General features: G+C 35.3%; 1 protein-coding gene across 2 annotated transcripts in view; it reads left to right on the top strand.

Annotated features, from left to right (window-relative positions):
- Nucleotides 1-20,490, top strand: part of Np (Notopleural) — a 125,718-nt gene that overhangs the window by 28,205 nt on the left and 77,023 nt on the right. For both annotated transcript variants that reach the window (XM_065216587.1, XM_065216588.1), the window contains exon 2: nt 8,000-8,165. In XM_065216587.1, the coding sequence (XP_065072659.1) occupies nt 8,000-8,165 (166 nt within the window). The remainder of the gene's footprint in view (nt 1-7,999; nt 8,166-20,490) is intronic.

Raw genomic sequence — 20,490 nt, 5'->3', positions numbered from 1 at the left:
TTCAACCAATATCCCCATATAAATTTTAAATCAAAAGTGCCAGCTCGCGTTACATCCGAACGAGCTGAAATTTTCAGAGGTAATTTTTATACGATAGATGGAGTAGATGAAAGCATAGAGTTGATAGTTCCGTTCCGTTCTTCTGGTGATAAGCTTTAGGTGGATTAATCAAAATACAAATTATTTTTCTAGTAAGCTTGTATTAAATCCTACTCATAATCATTGGTCTATCATTTCGTTTACCTGCCTTTCGAACCAGTGCGTACTTTTGCCACCTGCGTACTCTTGCCCGCTTGACTCTAAGGGCAAGTTCTGAAAACTTAGAACATTCCATGAATTTCAGAAGCATTCTGATATCCTTTAAGTAGTTCCGAGTAATTAAGGGAAATGGCGGGATCATCTGGTAAGTTCCATTAATATTAGAAAGAAATAAAATAAAATACATAAATTAAAAAAAAAAAAATTTAAGAGGAGGCCCGAAAACCTTGCGGAACTTCTTAGAACCCAACAAATAATTCTAACTGCAGAACTACCTTATGCAGCACGCTTAAAAATCACTTTGCCTGCTCCATGGTTTGTTAGGTTGCTTAGGGAAGTTGTCAGATTTTGATGATCCGTGAACTTCAAGAAAGTTGCGAAAACATCAGGAAAATGATGGGAACTTTAAGGAAAATCAAATAATATCAAAGCAGTTAAATTAACTTCAGGAAATAGGTGCTACCTGTTTTAAAGTTTTGAGAAAATTTGGGAAGCCAAATGAACTTTGGGAAAGTTGAGAAAATTTTGGGCAGTTCCAATAACTTCAGGGAAGCATCGAATGCGTCAGGAAAGTTTAGACTTTTGGGGGAAAACTTTAGGAACACCTATGGAACCTCTTAAAAGTCTTTGGAACTCGTGAAAAATTTCCAAAATTCTAGAAAAATTTCTTTCACTTAAACACAGTTCCAAGAACTTCGAGAAAATTGAAAAAAAAAACTCCAGAGAAGTTCAACGATTATTAGGATGATGCAGAGACATCTAGGGACATCCATTAGCTCTGTCGGTAAAAGCGCAGAATTGAAGTTCCGTTAAGTTCTGAGTAGTTTCAGGTATTGCGGGAACTTAAGAGAAAACCGTTGCAGTTTCATTAATTTCAGGAAAATTTAAAGAAAATTTGAGAATTTACCAGTTCTTGAGGATGCCCACAGAACATCAGAGAATCTAAGTAAAGTTAAGATAAATTTCAAGAATTTCACAGACAAATGACAGTAAAATACCGAAAACATTACGAATAGAAGCTTCTCGAATATGGGAGATGATCAAAGAACTTAAGAGAAATTCTATTAACTTCAGGGCAAGTGCAGATATTTTACTATATATATACAGCATCAGAGAGCGGTACCGGTGGAATAGTGGTAAACGTGATTACCTCTCACCCCAGCAGGCCTGGGTTCCATCCGATGCGGCACCGTAGTTCTTGTTTTCCGTGCTGAGTACCAATGCTACCGACGCCGGGGAGGCAGCTCCCAAAAATTGACCCTACCTATCGACCCATCAAGTGAGGGACCGGAGACCAACGGCTTTGCTTCCCTTCCCGAAGGAAGGCGTGATCAGAGATTTTGTGCCTCAGAAAATCCCGGTGGCACTGACTGGGATTGAACTCTGGCCCTTTGGGGTGAGAGGCAATCATGCTTACCACTACACCACTACTGGTGCCTACTTAAATGAGAAATTAAATTTAATTGATTTGTTTGATTAATCCTTCACAAAAAGCCATCGCAACTTGTTTTTGACTGAACAAAGTCCAAATAATTAACTTGAAGTTATTTATAAATTTGCTTTGATTGATATTTTTGAATTCAATTGAAACTAAAAAATTCGAATAATATAATTTGTTTAACTCGCTTGATCCCATTATTGATGTTTTGTTTTGTAAATTATGTCATTCTTTAATTCTATTGTTTGGATTCGTTTGATTTGCATGATGATCTAGAGTCGTTTGGTACGTTTGATTCGCGTTTAATCATTAGGATTATTTGATTTGTTTGATTCGCATGATTTGATCAATTCCTTTTGATGGTATTGATTTGTATGATTCGGTCAATTCGTTTAAATAGTATGTTTGGTAAGATACACTACCGATCATATGTTTAAGGACACCCCCAAAAAACCATGCAAATATGTTTTGTTCAATGATCTCTCATTTTACGTTCAATTTTCGATCTCCAAAGGTTATTTGAATGGTATGAAAGGTATAGCATAAGTGTTCTATTACTACTTTTATTTCAAAACTTGGCCAACCCAATTCTGAGAAAATCAGTCACGATTCTTCAGAGTAAATTTTGAAAAACTTTGGGTGAACTTTTAGCGCACAAAACTTGAAAATTTTATTGAACAATTTACCAACGAGGAAAGTTCCATCCAATACCTTTCAAATGATCTAAAGAGAACGAAAATTGGACGTAACATGACAGATATATGAACATAAAAAATTTGTCATGTTTTTTTCGGGGGTGTCCTTAAAGTTATGAGCGGGAGTGTACCTTCAATTCCATTCAATGATGTTGAATCACTTGATGTTTATAATTCATTTTATATAATTGATTGAACTAATAGGCATCCGTTTTATTTGATTGACTCGTTTGTTGTTTGGCTCTTTTGATTCAAGTGGTTATTGATCCTTGTGATTCTCAGTTAACTGAATTTAGTCTTGAATCTCTTGTTGCTCCCAATTTCTAGATTTACTCAAATCCTGAAACTCTCCAATATTGATATTCTTGCTTCTTGTTATTCCTATCATAATGTTTATGCTATTTATACTTGTGTTTAGATACATCTTCTTCTTCTTATTCGCATTTTCAAGCTTATTGCTTAGCTCATATTAGCTTATTGCGTGCTCTCAACTAAGTGTTCTAAATGCACTTCCACAGTTATTAATTGAGAGCTTTCGATGCCAATACCAATTCATGAATCTGTATATTGTGTGGCAAGCACAATGATATTCTATGCCCAGGGAAGTCGAGAAAATTTCCAACCCGAAAGATTCTAATGGAACCCGCCGCCTCCGGCTTGGTAATACCGTGTCTTTACTGACTAGGCTATGAGGCCCCTGCTGTGTTAAGATACTTGTAAGAAGGATTAATGAGTTTTGTTCCCCGTGAGTATTGATTCTTGTGATTGATATAATAAAATAATGTAATCATTTGATTCTTTTGATTCTTAATTTTATTGATTCCAACATCAATCAGATAATTGATGATTTTTTTTTTGATTGATATGATTGATCCTTAATTTTGTGTGATGTCATGTTATACTTGTTAACCTTGTGATTTTTGTAATATGTTCAAAAAGAATAATATATCGCGTTATTCTTAATTTTTGTGATTTTGTCTTTGAAGCATTAATTATTGTGTAAGTTTAGTTCAATGAATCTTTCTATATGTGATATTTAATTTTCGAGAATTGTTTTACAAAAAGTTTTGTTAATTTTTTATTCTTGTGAGCCTTGATCAAATAAATCATTGTAATTCATGATTTGTGTTCGTGTTATTCTTGATATTATAAATTAGTATTTTTTATTGAATGGATCCTTGGGCTTCTCAGAATTACTTGTTCTTTTGATTTCTATTTTCAATTTTTATTTGATTTTGTTATTGTTGCATTAAATTGTTTTTTTAATTTTAATTTATACAACTCTGATTAAACCATTTGGCTCTAGATTTTTTTTTTTCGAATATTTATTAAATTTAGTTGCATAAACTCAGTTCTGTTTCTAAACCATTTGTTGGTCTGTATTTTTTGATCCTGTGATCTTCTTTTGCTACCAAATAAAGTGGTTTAAATCAGCAGAAAATAATCAACGTAAAATATGGTGGAATTGTATTATAAGAAGTCGTTCTTAATGATTTAAAAAAAATAAAAATTAAAATTAAAATTGCATTAAAACAGAACTGACTCTGACTGAATTACTCTTGATTATTGTTGTTTTTTTGTGATTTTTGTGACTTTTTGCTTCTATGACTATTGATTCTCTTACATTACATACATTTATTTGTACAACAACACATTTAAGATAAGACATAATCAACAATAGTACGCCACAAAACTCGGTTTGCGGCTGCCGCTCTCCATCCTCGGTAATGCCCAATGCTCACTAGATCACGCTCTACCTGGTCCGCTCATCGTGCTCTCTGCGCGCCACGCCTTCTTGTGCCAACCGGATCAGTAGCGAACACCAACTTTGCAGGGTTGTTGTCCGGTATTCTTGCAACATGCCCTGCCCACCGCATCCTTCCGGCTTTGGCCACCTTCTGGATGCTGGGTTCGCCGTAGAGTGCAGCGAGCTCGTGGTTCATTCTTCGCCGCCACTCACCGTTCTCCTGCACACCGCCGAAGATCGTCCTTAGCACACGTCGAGCATAGTCCATGTATCGTGTCCATAGAGGACCACCAGTCTTATTAGCGTTCTGTACAAGGTACATTTGGTGCAGGGGTGAATCTTTTTTGACCGTAGTTTCTTCTGGATCCCGTAGTACGCACGACTTCCACTGATGATGCGCCTTCGTATTTCACGACTCACATTGTTGTCAGCCGTTAGTAAGGATCCAAGGTAAACGAATTCCTCCACTACCTCGAAAGTATCCCCGTCTATCGTGACATTACTTCTTAGACGAATCCTGTCATGTTCGGGTCCGCCTACTAGCATGTACTTTGTTTTTGACGCACTCACCACCAGTCCGACCTTTGCTGCTTCGTGTTTCAGGCGGGTGTATAGTTCTGCCACCGTTCCAAATGTTCTCCAAATGTCCAAATGTAGCACACAAATTGACCGGATTTCGTGAAAATCGTACCCCGGCTGTTGAGCCCGGCTCGTCGCATTACACCTTCTAGACCAATGTTGAAGAGTAGGCATGAGAGTCCGTCACCTTGTCGCAGTCCCCGGCGAGATTCGAATGAACTGGATAGTTCACCCGAAACCCTTACGCAGTTTTGCACACCGTCCATCGTTGCTTTGATCAGTCTGATCAGCTTCCCAGGGAAGCCGTTCTCGTCCATGATTTTCCATAGCTCTGTGCGGTCGATACTGTCGTATGCTGCCTTAAAGTCGATGAACAAATGATGCATTGGGACCTGCTATTCACGGCATTTCTGGATGATTTGCCGTACGGTGAAGATCTGGTCCGTTGTCGATCGGCCGTCAATGAAGCCGGCTTGATAACTTCCCACAAACTCGGTCATTTTGATTCTCTTGTAGTTTGTGATTCTTGTGATTACTGTGATTCTTCCTTTATGCAATACAAAATTTTTGCCTAGTGGAATTTTGATTCTTGAATTTTGAGATGCTGATTAATTGAAATTATTATATGTAACTCACTTGAATGGAGAGCATTTCCACTAAATAAAAAAAATCTCCGATTTGCATGAAACTTTGCGTATTTTTTTGTAATGGTCAATGAGTCACGTTTTTGCTAAAATTCAGTAATTTTGAATCTTGCAAAAAAAACTTCAAAATAGTAAATTCATGATTGTTTACAATATGTAATTTAAAAAAATTACGCATGGTTTTCAAAGACTAAAAGCAAAATACAAACAATTGCGGTTGATATTGCAAGCTGTGATATCGCTGCTGGGAATATCAAGCTAACCAAAATCACCAGCTGCAAATCTCACCAAACTGTGGTGAGATCGCGTTTCATGATTTTTGCTTTACACACGAACGCAACCGAAACTTCCATAATGTCTATCGAAAAAAAAAAGAAACTTTAAAAATGAAAATTTCATGATTGTTTACAATTTGTAATTCAAAAACATCATTTCCAATCCAAATTATGTCTGAGACAATGACACCGCCAGAGAGCAATTTTTGAATACCCTCGAGGCCCAAGGAAGACAACCCTATACCCCTATCAGAGACGTGTTGGGTACCCGAGAAGAAATTAATTCGTTTGTCTTTCGTATATCTTTATTAGTTTTTGTTTGTCTTGTCTTGATGAGTCTCTCGTCGCCCACTGGTCACCATAGCCGGTTGAACTCCAGAGGAACCTAGAACCACATTACCGTTCATACCGGCGACATCGCTCTTATGAGATAACGAAACCCTACTCCCAAGCTCCTCCCTTTTTCCTATCCTTCGACAATATATCCCTCTAACCTCGGGTAAGCCGCGAGTATTCGGCCCAACTCCTACTAGATATAGAATTAAGTGAATTTTGTTACAAACAAAGGATAATGAATTATAGGCTCCATAAAGCTAACGCGATTGAGCCTTAGAAATAAAAAAAATCTGAGACAAAGTTGTAGGAAAATAATAAACCTTTCAAGAAAAAAAAATTGTAAAAAATAAAGATTAGTTTAAATTTAAATTAAAAAAAAACTCTTTTCAATATTTCATTAATATCGCGCAAAGGCGTGCAAATTTCAAGAAGCACAAATAAAAATAAACAAAAATCAATTAAATGTCAACTTTAGGTCAAAGTTTTGATCTTTTTGGATGAACATTTAATGTGAAATTTTGCACAGACAACTATTCTGAAAGTCTTGAAAATGTTTGTCTGTGCAAAATTGAAAAAAAAAATATTACTAAAAGTTGATGCTTATCGATTTTTCTTAAATTTTAATTGTCTGATTAACCATGATTAATTTTCAGAATAGAATAGAAATTTCCTATTAAAAATTTGAAAATAATATTGAAGATGGTTATTTTATGTTATTAAACTTTTAAGCATTGTTTAGGAATTTTGTCCCCAATGTTTATTGATTTGTTTTTCTTAATATATTATTTCAGATAAAGAATTTTCGTTTTCTACAACATTGTTTCACAGTGTTCACTCGGCTGTCGACAAAAGCAGGCCACTCTCGATGTGTGCTACGCGATCGTCTGTTTTCTCGGCAGCAACCATTGTGTGGTCCTCCTCATTGTTCTTCATCAGCAGTTCTTTCGGTCGATGCGTCGTCGACTTTGGAAAGCAACCGTTTCGTGATGAGTGTGTGAGTGCTGACCACGTTTTGCGTCCACTGCTGCAATGGACGCGCTCTGACCCTCGTTGGCGTACAACAATTTGCCATACAATGAAACTACTAGAAGCGGCTCCAGTTCTGATGGAGGAGGCTTTTTGGATAGCGGAAGATAAAGTGTTTATTGTGTTGTACCTTTTGACTATAGTTTTAAGATGTATTGTATAGTGACCAAGAATCCTCGGCTCTGTAAAGTTAATTCGGTTGAGCCTTATCAAATAAATTAACAAACAAAAAAAAAAGCAAAAATGTGAGCGATTGGCCATTAAAAAAAAGCAATCAAACAAAGTTTCATGCACATCGGAGTAGGTCGTATCAGATCAATTCGTCATTTTGCGTGGAGCTGCTCTGGAATGCAATTCCCACCACGAAAAAAAAATGAATTTCAAGCGAGCCAGAGAGAACAATTGTGGGAGATTTCATTTCCTGTGTTTCCACGCATCGTACCGAAAATTAGATTTGCATATAAAAAATCAACTTGCCTTGCCCCATTCGACGAAAGTGGTGCTCACGAACTTCACATTCTAGATCACAACGCTTAAGTTTGTTCCTTCGTAAAAAAAAAATATAAGCCTTTGTGAACTTGTGGCCCATTTGCAAACGAAGGAATTCACCAAAACCATTTCGGATTTTGTTTTTTATTCGTCGAACGGTTCTGAAAATTTGACGGTTTCCGACACTAATTAGTCATCGTAAAAATATAAAATCGGTTGACTGGGAATATTTCCTGCCTTTCAACGGTGCTTCAAATAGAAGCTTTAATTAACTGTAAACTTTGCCACCATCGTTGTCGACGTTTTTGCCATTTGGCATGGATTAAGATAATGATGCGACCAATTGGATCTAAATTTCACCCATATCTCAGTCATGGTTCAAATTGAAGGGTGCCGTACCTCGCTATGGTAGCTTTCGAAACTGTTCGTTGGCTTTGGGGGGTGAACTTATAAATCTGCTTCTTTATCGCTTGCTTCTACTAATCTCCCTGAATTTCATCATTCTCTTCCAGATGTCCAGTAAACCGCGTCGAGGGACAGTCAGATGGAGCAATCAACGGCCAACCAGCACTTCCACCACCACCAACGCCTTCCTGCTGCTCACCTCCCTCACAGTGTTTCTGAGTAATCTGCTCAGCACTGCCAGTGGGAACCCACTGCATCCGTTCACCTCGTCATGTGAGTATTCCCAGACGTTCGACCTTATATTAATGTGACGGGTTCGCGAAATTAAGACCAGGAAACACCGATGCGCACATCGGAAGCCACAATTTCCAGCCAACCATCCGGAATTTCATTATTCGCTTACTCCAACCTGAAATTTGGCGCATTGTCTAAATGCTTTGCGTCGAAATTCTGCAAATCGGACATGCTCAGCGTGTCGAAAAAAAAAGTAACCCTTAACGAAGAAGACTCGGGAATCACCTGTTCCAAACGTCAGCCACCCGAAACCAAGCACCAAATTGAGTTAGGGTTCGTAAAAATGTTTTCCCCAGTCCAGACAATACCACGATGTGGTAGGTATTTTAATGCTGACTGAGCTGTTGCTAATTTTGAGACCATCTCAATCGGTGTGTGGGGCTGCATGACGCGAGCGCGCGCGATAACATCGCAATGGAAGTTGGCTACTTGGTATAAAGAGCTTTTGCAAAGTCATTAGAGTAAGATGAGAAGTGTTTTTTAACCCCGAAGCAAAAAGAAAACACTTGATGTGAAATTGCTGTGGGCTACTTGTTGAGTTTAGTTCGCGCAATGAAAGGCTTTTGGCGATATTTTTCGTCTAAATGTTTTGAATCTTTACAAGTAAAATAACATATATGATTATTTTAAATATATTTGTATAATAAGCCTGATGCCTCAATGGTTATTGCGAATCAAGAGAATATTTTCTAGCTGCGAAAAAAAATCAAAGAGCTTTAAAAATGTATAAGATCTTGGACGAATGTGAAATTTCAGTGTAGAAAAGGTTTCGTCAATGAGTTTTACAGCCCATTTGATCAAAATCAATGCACTAGACCAGTGTGTTTAATTCTTTGAGTTGCAACCCACCAGCAAAGGGTCAAAAGGGTGTTTGCAGATTTTATGAATTGTTTATCAGTGAGTGTATAGATCAGAACAGATAACAGAACAAAGTAAAATTTTATTTAATGGTTTCCACTTTTCAACGAAATAAAATGCTAAGTAAAACAATTCATTTATTTGAAAGTTTGTGATTGTTTAATGATTATTAAATAAACTCACAAATTCACTTAAAATAAATTTAAATAGCTGAAAAATTTCCTAACAAATTACTTTAAAAGTGACAAATTGAATTGTAAACATATTTGAATATTAATTAATGAAAATGGACATCCTTTTAGGATAGTGAAAGACAAATAATTTGACCTAGTCACCCATTTTAGGCCTATGAAGTAGAAAACATCAAATGAATCCATGATTTCGGCGTGAACAAGTCAATTATGCATTTGCAGGGCTGTTACAAGATTTTCTAAATTTGATCCGCGAAATCCGCGATTTCTCAAAAGAAATCCGCGACTTCAAATACTAATCCGCGACAAAAAAAAACTGTTTTCATTGCCAAAAAATATTGCATTTGTATACTACTACATGGCATTTCAAGCTTATTGCTTAAAGCATATTAGATTTTTGCCTTAGTGTTCTTCGAAGTACTTTCACATTTTAAAAGAAAGCTCTCATTCTATGCCTGTAACATTGTATGCCCAAGGAAGTAGAGAAATTTTCCAACCCGAAAAATTAATAGACCGTACGGGAATAGAACTCAGTCGGCTCCAGCATCGAGTATCGTTTGTAACATTTGAATTTAAAACAAAGAATAACATTGTATCATCTTTAGTTATTTATGTATAATATAAATTCCGAGTAATAGTGAACATAATGAAACACTCTAACATTATGAGATTCTATTGAATAATACCGGCCTAGATTTGATGAAACATTATTAAAAAAAAATAATGCATTTTCATTTGAAATGCAAATTTTCTTGAAAATCAACCTTTACGTTTCTGACGTATTTTGCTGTCCTAAATGTTGTAGTTAATTTGGCTCTAGTTTTCTCAATTTTTATACCGATTCAAACCAAACATCCTGTAAATAATCGAGAAATTACCAAAGTTTCATAAGTCACGTGACCAACAAACGTCGTGGTAGTGTATTTACACGGATATTCCTTGGGTTCTATCCAATGGTGGGACATTTTCATGGTTTTTTTTTATTTTTATTTCTAATATGAACCTAGCACTTTTCGTTGTCAAATCATAACCGAATCGTATAAATGTGACTTTATGGATCATGCACGACTCATTACTGTATATACCGGAAATTATAGGTTTTCCAAATCGACCAGGACATCAGTTGATTTGTTGTACTAGATCAACCAAGACTGCAATAATGTCTGTAGTATCGAAATATGTCAGATCAGATTCAAAGTGTCTATGTGGATCATGCATGATCTATTTCCGAGTAAACCAGATGTTCAAAATTCTTCAAATCGTCCTGGAGTTCAGATAATTTGATCTACTAGATCAACCGAGATTGGGACAATGTCTTTAGTATCGAAATATTTCCAGACAGATGCATAGTGTCTATGTGGATCATGCATGAACTATTGTCATGTATACCAGATGTTTTAAGTACTCCAAATCGTTCTGGGCCTCATAGCCTAGTCAGTAAAGGCACGGTATTACTAAACCGGAGGCGGCGGTTTCGATTCCCGGTCCGGTCGAGGGAATCTTTCGGGCTGGAAATTTTCTCGACTTATATAGAGTATAATTGTGTTTGCCACACAATACACAAATTCATGCATTGGTATTGGCATCGAAAGCTCTCAATTAATAACTTTGAGAGTGCATTTAGAACACTAAGTTGAGAGCATGCAATAAGCTAATATGCACTAATCAATAAGCTTAAAATGCGAATAAGAAGAAGAAGAAATCGTTCTGGAATTCAGATGATTTATTCAACTAGATCAACCATGACTGGGATGAAGTCTGTAGCATCAAAATATGTCCAAACAGATTCATAGTGTCTATATGGATAATGTTTAATTATTTCCCTGTATACCAGATGATCTAGGTTCTCCAAATCGTCCTGCAGTTCAGATGATTTGTTATACTAGATCAACAAAGCCTAGGATAATATCTGTAGTATCGAATATCGATTTGGAAATCCTAAAACATTTGGCATGATCCACATAGACACTGCAAATTTGTTTGGGCATATTTCGATACTACATATATTGAATTAGTCTTGGGTGATCTAGTAGAAAAATAACCTGATCTACAGAATGATTTCAGAACCTATAACATCTTGTATACGTAGGTCGTATAGGTCGGGTACAATCTACATAGACACTTTGAATCTGTTTGAACATATTTCGATACTACAGACATTATTGCAGTCTTGGTTGATATTGTAGAACAAATCAACTGAACTCCAGGACGATTTGGAGAACCTAGAATGTCCGGTATACATGGCAATTACTCGCTTCTATACGTTTCGTTTATGATTTGACAACGAAAAATGCTATGTTCATATTGGAAAAAGGAAAATGTCTCACATTGGACAGACCTCAGGGAATTTTCGATTATTTACAGGGTGTTTGGTTTGAACCGGTAAAAAATGGAGAGCCAAATGAACAGCAAAATTGAAGACAGCAAAATAATCCGGGACAGAAAGGTTACAATGAATTCCACATTTTTTGTGACAGCACATCAGTCCCTTCGCGATTTTCGCGACATCATTTAATGTTTCCGCGATATTCGCGACTGAAAGTTCAAATCCGCGACAAATCCGCGAAAATTTGCGAAATCCACGAAATTTGCGAAATCCGCGCCTGTTGTAACAGCCCTGCATTTGGTACGATTCTTTAGTTCGCGTGATATGAATGTTTGTACCCATTATTCTCAAAAATAACAGAAGCACTCCGAACGAATCAATTTTTATCTTCTTTCGAAAGGCTTGAACATAAAATAAATGCCATACACATAAACAGCTGTAACGGCAAATGGGCAATGTTTGAAAAATCATTGCTCTGCATTTTATAAATAGATTTTAAATCTATTAATTTTAAATAAATTTTAAAAGCTTAGAGGAAGTACTATTTTCAATTATTTAATAAAATATAAATTAATATTTTTTAAATAGGGTAGGTGTTCCAGTAATAGTAGTGTACCTATAGTTACGGTATGGAGGTTGTGCCGGAATAGTGAGGAGGACCCAGATAAGATTATTTTTTATCGGTAGCTGCCCTAAAATAAAGCATATTTGCATATTTGAAACTTAAAATTCGCCCCAAAATTACGGAAAATCATTAATTTTCTTTAAGATTTTCAATCCTTTGCACCTATAGTTGCGGTAGTGTTCCTTTAATAGTGGAACCCATAAGAAACCAACGCATTCCACTATTATAGGAACCAAAGTTAGCAACTAGCACAACTACTGGAACAGTGTTCCTATTAATGGAGAATGAGTTTTCTAAAATTGTATGCAATTTTATTTCAGTGTAATATTTTTCTATCAAAAGATAGGTTGAAAGCTATAGATTGACGTGTGTACATCGTATATTTATTGTTAAATTAATAAATTGGCTAAGAACCTCCACTACTGGCTCACCCACCCTACCTAGTTTCCAAAATTTTAATAAAAATGAATAGTTTTGTATTAATTAATTGCTTATGATTTTTTATTTTATTGAACTAATGGAACCAAAATTTTTGAAATTCATCAATAAACGGCTGAGCTTGGATTTTTCAAACATTGCAAGTTTGCCGTTAAAAATTTCACAGGTGGCATCGTGTTCGGAGTGTTATTATTGTTAGGTTATGTACTGATTAAATACTTATAAGCACATGAAGTGTTGATTGAAGTTCTGTTGGCATTGGCAGTGCTAAAATGAAATGCAAAATCAATTTGTAAAACTTTCCAGACTTGCAAAACTTACTAAGCTTAATTTTATAGCACTAAATAAAGTTTCCAGATTGTGGAGCTAAGCCACATTTTCAATCTTCTACAACATAGTTGAGTGTTCAATATTGTGGGACTTGAAAAAAATCCAAGCGGGAGATGAACCAGCAGGGAGAAATCTCTTTGGTGAAGAAATAACGCCGCGCTTACACTCCCGATCATAAGTTTAAGGACACACCCAAAAAACATGACAAATTTGCTATGTTCATATCTCTGTCATGTTACGTCCAATTTTCGTTCTCTTTAGATCATTTGAAAGGTATTGAATGGAACTTTCCTCGTAGGCAAATTGTTCAATATAATTTTCAAATTTTGTGTGCTAAAAGCTCACCCAAAGTTACAATATTTTTCAAAATTTACTCTGAAGAATCGTGACGGATTTTCTTAGAATTGGGTTGCCCAAATTTTGAAATAAAAGTAGTAGAAGAACACTTATGCTTTACCATTCATACCATTCAAATAACCTTTGGAGATCGAAAATTGAACGTAAAATGAGAGATCATTGAACAAAACATATTAGCATGGTTTTTGGGGGGGTGTCCTTAAACTTATGATCGGTAGTGTATGTCTAGCTAATTTTTAGTCTTTTAGGGCTTCATAGCTAAAATTAAGTTTTAAAGCCTTTGTAAGTTTAATAAAATATTCAATCCTCCGTCAATTCAAACTTCAGGTCAAACACTGTCTAAACTATTAAGCTTCTGGAACTTAGCCAAATGTTGAAAGAATCTTCACTTAGTTAAGTTTTCGAAATCCAAAACTTATTCTTATTTGAAGGATTGTAACAGAAGTTTGAAGCCATTCGCTCGGACTAATATATATGGTGAGTTGTAAATGTAACATAATTTAACTATACATTTAGACAAGTTGATGTAAATTTAGGTGCTCTGAGACTGACGTATACAAGCGTCAATTTTGACATAAAATTGAGTCATAATAGACGCAAAATTCAGCTCAATCAAACGTACTTTCGATCTTCTCAGTTTTGAAACACTCAATTTTATATGACAAGTTTGTTTACGTCTCATCCTTTATGTCAGAGATGGATTACGTCACTTGTAAAACTAGGTATTTCTAGATGTGTGTGATATATTGGAACATATTAACAATTAGTTTAGCTTCGTTATAGAGACTTTCAACACCTGGCTGACTCGTCACTTGGGTGTATTAACTTTCATAGCCTCCTATATGCAAACCAAATGTTTTTTTTCTTATCTGGTAATGTTGCACACCATCTTTTATTCTAAAACAGCACCAAAATGGTCTTCTCGAAAATGTAGAAAACGGTGCGTATTGAAATATTGATAATTCAATTTCACAAGTTTTCACATCCAAGGACAAGCGAGGGAAGTCTGAATTACTGTGGAATCATTACATTTTGATTGAATCTTTTCAATTTCAGATGCATTTTCTACCCTGTTTAGACCCTGCAAGTGTTATTTGTATGTAAATAGTCCTTTCTTCAGGACAAATTTTCAAATAACTTCTAATATATTTAAGATGTCTGCAGAAGTGCTGTATTTTTTTAGAGCTAGCAACTTTGAGAGAACATAAAAATGGTGAGGTTGTTTTCAAGACACGACCGCATGGTTGACGTAGACTACGTTGAGATGTTTAGTGAACTTTTCGTGCATTTTTCTTGATATTGATTTGAAATTCAGTAGCTTATTTCCTCAATTTACTCTATTTCCTCTCCATGACACGTCAATTTCCTCACCCTTATTAGTTATTTTTCTGACTGTTTCTGGATTTTCCGTTAGGGATATTTCCGCATATAAAACACTTGTCTTTAATCCTCCGTTATAAAATATATTCCCCGTGCACACTTCAATGCCCATCCCATCTCCATTGAACATTTGTTATGGATAACACGTTTAACCAAACACTTGATCACAGTGGGATACCTCCGGTAGAAAATCGTTCATTAGCATGTATTGCACATCCCAGCCCACGTAACATTGTAAGTTTTATTGAGGTTTTAATGCATTCTACAGGTCTAAATCATGGTCGACAGTACCCTCATAAAACCCAAATTGCTACTTGGTAGGTAACCAATAAGCCCGCTAATTTGGATTGATTTTGTTATATAAAGCTAACATACTACTAATACAGGGCTTTGGCGCATTATTAGTCGGATTATTACTAAGCAGGGTTGTTGGTTACTTAGGATTGCCCTCTCACTTTCTTTCGATCAGCATAATCGAAAATTTGATATTCAGTGTTGTGCTTTCACAAAATTAGAAAGTTTGTTCCATGTTCATCATTTAATCATAATTTGCTACTTCAAGCAATCAAAAATTCGTCCATCCAAGCAGGATAATAATTCTAAATTTTCATTCTTAAGCACATAATGAGGTACTAGAACTACAAGTATTCAGAAATATATCTCTTAACTTTTTTCCATACACAAAGACGCTCCAACCCATTTTCAGAGGACCGAACTAAACACAGCACCACTTAGAAACTCGCTAATCCACTTGATGCATGAATTTTGTAACAAACAACAATGTAAAGCGCTGCTTAAAGATGTAAATGAATGTTTACCGTACCTTTGGATTTTGACAGTTCTTATAGTAATGCATCTTAAATTTAATTTTATTTAATAATTCGAAGTCCCTCCTTTTTTACATCTTCTGCACAAAAACTACTTTCTTAGTCCCACCCCTGGCAAGATTTCCCGCCTCTTTTTATGAATGGGGCGTGACAGAAAGCATCTTTTGTGCAGAATATGTAAAAAATGGATGGACTTCAGATGTTAATCTAATTGCATATAATGAGGTACCAGACATGTTTTAAACTATTTTGTAGCTGTGAGAGGTACAGCATACATGACATGCAAATTTTCTCTCAACTTGAGTTATTGGCTCTTTTGGCAGGGAAAAAAATTAACGTCAATTCTTATTAGGTTGTCGTTAGAGGAGTATGGGGGGGGGGGGGTTGTTATATAAAAATAACATTTGTCACGTTTAATATTATTTGAACGGGACCGAAAACAGTCTCATTAACTCTTTCTGTAAAATATGTGTATTCCTGAAAAAGGATCATTTGTTCGATCTCCACAAATTCCACATCCTCCGCACCCCATCGTTGGTTGTTATCAAGGTGATCACGCTGACTGCTGCTATTTTACCACACAATCCGTCCGATGTGAAAATCAGCGGATTCACAACAGCAGCGCTCTAGCCTGACTGCGGTCATGTTCAGCAGAAGCAGAGGGAAAAATTCCACCTTTCTCCTGCTTCTGCTTGCCACGCCGTTCGAAGCTTTAAGGTGAATTCCGTCTTGAGCGATATTTCACGCGTGGGGCAAGATTTTGCGAAGGTATAATAGGGAGAGAACTACTAGTTGGTTCTCTCATTCCAACGCAAAATTTTCTCCGCTCCGCTAATACACGCTCAGGTCTGAATACACCTTTAATGAGCGGTGGAACGACAGCAGAGCTCTAATATAGTTTAACAGGTTCAAGCAAAACGATGCGCAGTCAAATGGTACTCGTTTTTGACGACTTGGTTTGGGGAAAACGTTTATTGGATTGAAAAAGTGATAAAATTAAACCTGTTTATTGGTACATGTTCAACGTTTATTTTTTTTTTTTATTTTTTTTTTTTATTTTTTTTTTTTTTAAACTTTGAAAAGCATTTATTGTAGCAGCTTTTGATAGGGTTTTTGATCTAATTTCCGTCCTACTAAGCACAAACCGCGCTTTACCTCTCTTTTCTGAACGAGTTTAAACAAAAAATGGAATATTTCTGTCAAAGATGACTTCTAAATTTATTCACCTTTCCATACGTAACGTTGGATTTGATAAAGAGTTACAAATTGTTGAGATATTGTTTAAAATCTAATACTGCTTCTTGATTCTAAATTCTTTCTACAAGTTTCAATTCCGTCCTAACGCATTTAAACGCCATTACATTTTCTTCGTCTTACGGATAAACGCAGAAAAAGGGGATTCGCTAGGAGTGCTTCTTTTGTTTTGAGAACAATGAGCGTAAATATTCATACAATGCGCTCTAATAGGATTTATGTTGTAGCCAGTGTTGGCTAAATCAGAAATCAATTGATATTTTTCCGCTCTCATGCGCTCGCAATATGACGCGTGATATTGGAACAAAATATCATGCTTTATATTGATTTTACAAGCTCCTTTGCGAGACTATTCACAACGTTCAAAAATCAAGCTGAGAGTTGACTCGACACAAAAACGATTTCATTGCACATCGTTTTCTTAGAAAAAGAAATACTAGTTTGCTATCTCTTTTTAATCTTCACCGATGGCAAACACGAAGGGACTGCTGCAAGCCATTATGGAAGTTTCGGTTGCATTTGGGTGTAAAGCAAAAATCATTAAACGCAATCTCACCACAGTTTGGTGAGATTTGCAGTTGGTGAGTTTTGTTAGCTTGATATTCCGAGCTGTGATATCACAGCTTTCAAAATCAACCGCAGTTGTTTGTCTACGAAAATCAAGTGTGATCTTGGGCGTTGGTGAGATTTGATTTTTTGATATTTTCCCAACACTGGTTGTAGCTAATGAACTAACGCAACCTATTATTGATTTGTGCACGGTAACATCATTGATATTATTGATCTTTTCTGATCGATAGACCGGAAATGGGCGATTCCGACGAAGTAGCGCTCTACCCTATGGCCTTCCAAATGCCGTAAAAAAACTTTTTTTTGATTGCCCCAACCAGACATACACACTTAGAAAAATTGATGTAAATTTAGGTGCTCTGAGACTGACATATACGAGCGTCAATTTTGACATAAAATTGAGTCATAATAGACGCGAAATTCAGTTCAATCAAACGTACTTTCGAACATTTCAGTCTCGGAGCACTTAATTTTACATTACATGCTTGTTTACGTCTCATCGTTTATGTCAAAAATGAATTACGTTACGTGTAAGATTATGTATTTCTCATTGTGTATTAATATTTGAAAAGTAAATATTTTTAGTATAAAAACGTCAATAGCTCTTGACCGGCGAAAGATATTGACAAGCTTGGTGCAGCAAAAATCTGCTCCTCCATAAGATCTAAAAGTTATTTCAAGATACCTTTGCTGAGAAATTCGAAATAAGAAAACTAGAGCAAAACAACTGTTTTTTTTTAGAGCCACCCTAACTCAATCCAAGAAAATAGCTCTAAACCAGCCAATTTAAGAAATAAAAAAAGTTGTTTTCAACAAAGTTTCTTGAAATAAGCTTAGCTATAACTTTGTCCAAGAATGTATACCTTAGTTTATTCAAACATAAAAGTATGATTTTTTATTTTAATGATAATAGGAACCACCCTAGAATTCATTGTCATAAAAATGAGGGCTTTAAGGAATAACTTTGTAGAAGTGCACTGAGCCAGGAATGCAACCTAGCGGAGCAAAATTAATAACTCTGAAACGAAGCATTTCCGCGACTTGGTGTGTAAGGCAAAGTTTCTCATCATAACAAGGACCATCTATTGACATAAACAAATAGTTCAAAACTCTTCCGCAAAGATGGCACCACAATCTAACTTCTTTCTCTGACGTTTTGGAGACTGGATGTCTTCAGCAAAGTTGTTTATCTTGGCAAAATGAACAGCTCTTTCAAAGACGTAAAATTGTCACAGCCTACTGGTTTCAAGTTATATAGAGTTAAAGAAAAAAATGTCGAAAATATGGTTTTTTTCTTTCTGTTTCGGTTTTTTTGGCTTACAACCAGGCTTGCAATGCTAGCTTTGACCTTCTGAAAGCAAAATTGACAAATTTTATATGTCATACACAAACTTTACCACCTATTCTTGCTTCTAACAAATAAAAATTATCACTATAGTATCTCATTGTTTCATAATTACAAAAAATAGCATTTTAGCTGTAATGAGCAATTGCAAGCCTGCTTACAACCATATAATGTTGTATTTTTCTCTTATGCAAATGCATTAAATAAACAACTTTTGTACAGAAACATACTGAGTTAAGATTTAAATTTTAAAGATATTGTTGAAAAAACTAAAAAAAAACAACAGTTTTTGAACTTTAATATCTCCCAAAGCGATATTTTCAGGAAAAATAAAGCAATACTCAATAAACAAAATATATATATATATATATTTTTTTTATATCTTTATTAAGGAGACTTTCAGCCGTTGGCTGGCTCGTCTCCGAATATCAAAATTTGAGAGAGGTATATTTTGGTGTTTTTTAGATTTCTTCATTTTAGTGGAACATGATTTTTATCTATAACTTTTTTTAATGCATTGAAATGGCGTTTTGAAGACTTGATGACTTGGGCAAAGTTGTTTATCTTGATAAAATAAACAATTCTTATTAAGACCTTAAAACTTCACAGCCTACTGTTTTCGAGGTTTATCCATTCAAACAATATACCTAAAATTAAAGCACTTATTTTCACATTTTTTTCCGAAATTCCATTTAACTCGAAAACAGTAGGCTGTGAAGTTTTAACGTCTTAAGAAGAGCTGTTTATTTTATCAAGATAAACAACTTTGCCAAAGTTGTCAAGCCTTCAAAACACAAGTTCAATACATTGAAAAAACCATATAGAAAAAAATCATGTACTACTAAAATGGAAAAATCTAAAAAACACCAAAATAAACCTCTCTCAAATTTTGATATTTAAAAATAATATAATCTTTTTTGTTAACTTGAATTATTTTGGAGGCGTAATTATTTAACGCTCATATTATCCCAATATACACGATAAAATTTCAAGCGCATATGTCTTGGAACTTCTAAAAAGTAATATATTTTCTTTAAGATTTTCACTAATGTCGCCATGAAACAAAATTGATTGCATGGTGATCTTGACACCAACACTCAAACCTATTTTTACCGCTAAAGATTTCCATTTGGAAAAAAAAGTTTCAGCAGAACAGAACAACAACAAGCTAATGTATGGCGGCTGCTTTGAAGCAATAAAAATTAAATTTGATTTATAACTGATTTTCATCAAAGCGTAATAAAACTGCTTGCACAATATTACTCTTAAAGAGGCTATGAGAACCTTTTGTAGAATATGAGGCTTTATGACAAAAGTTTTTAGACAGCTATATTGTGATTCTCAAACATGCTTTATAAACCTTATCAAGAGTGGTCCACTAAGCTGGAAGACGATCTTATAGCGGTTATTAAAAAGTTGTGCTGGAGCTATTTATTTTGTTTGACGGTTTTATTAAATTGATCTCAAAAACCACTAATAGAGTGCAATAAAACAAGAAATGCTACTTGGGTGAGGCTGTACAAACAAAATTGATGAAACGTTGCATATGCAGAAAATGTTAGTTATGAAAGTTGCTCCTTATTAGGTGCCATTTATCACACAATATAAATTGAATTTAAATCGCATCTTTATACCTTGCGTTGTTTTGAGCTTTAATTTACATAATCACGGTATTTTATTACAAGCTTCAATATTGTGCTTGGATAAACATAAATGTTCGTGTAGATTGACGTGCGCCATACATCCCTGGAAATTATATTAGTTTTTCAAACAGAGCTACCGCAGTTCAATGGTACATACAAT

Source organism: Ochlerotatus camptorhynchus, unplaced genomic scaffold (assembly GCF_037179485.1).
Source record: "Ochlerotatus camptorhynchus isolate MF236.1 unplaced genomic scaffold, CSIRO-AGI_Acam_v1.1 ptg000064l, whole genome shotgun sequence".
Lineage (NCBI taxonomy): Eukaryota > Metazoa > Arthropoda > Insecta > Diptera > Culicidae > Ochlerotatus > Ochlerotatus camptorhynchus.
This window is presented reverse-complemented; position numbering and strand designations above follow the sequence as displayed.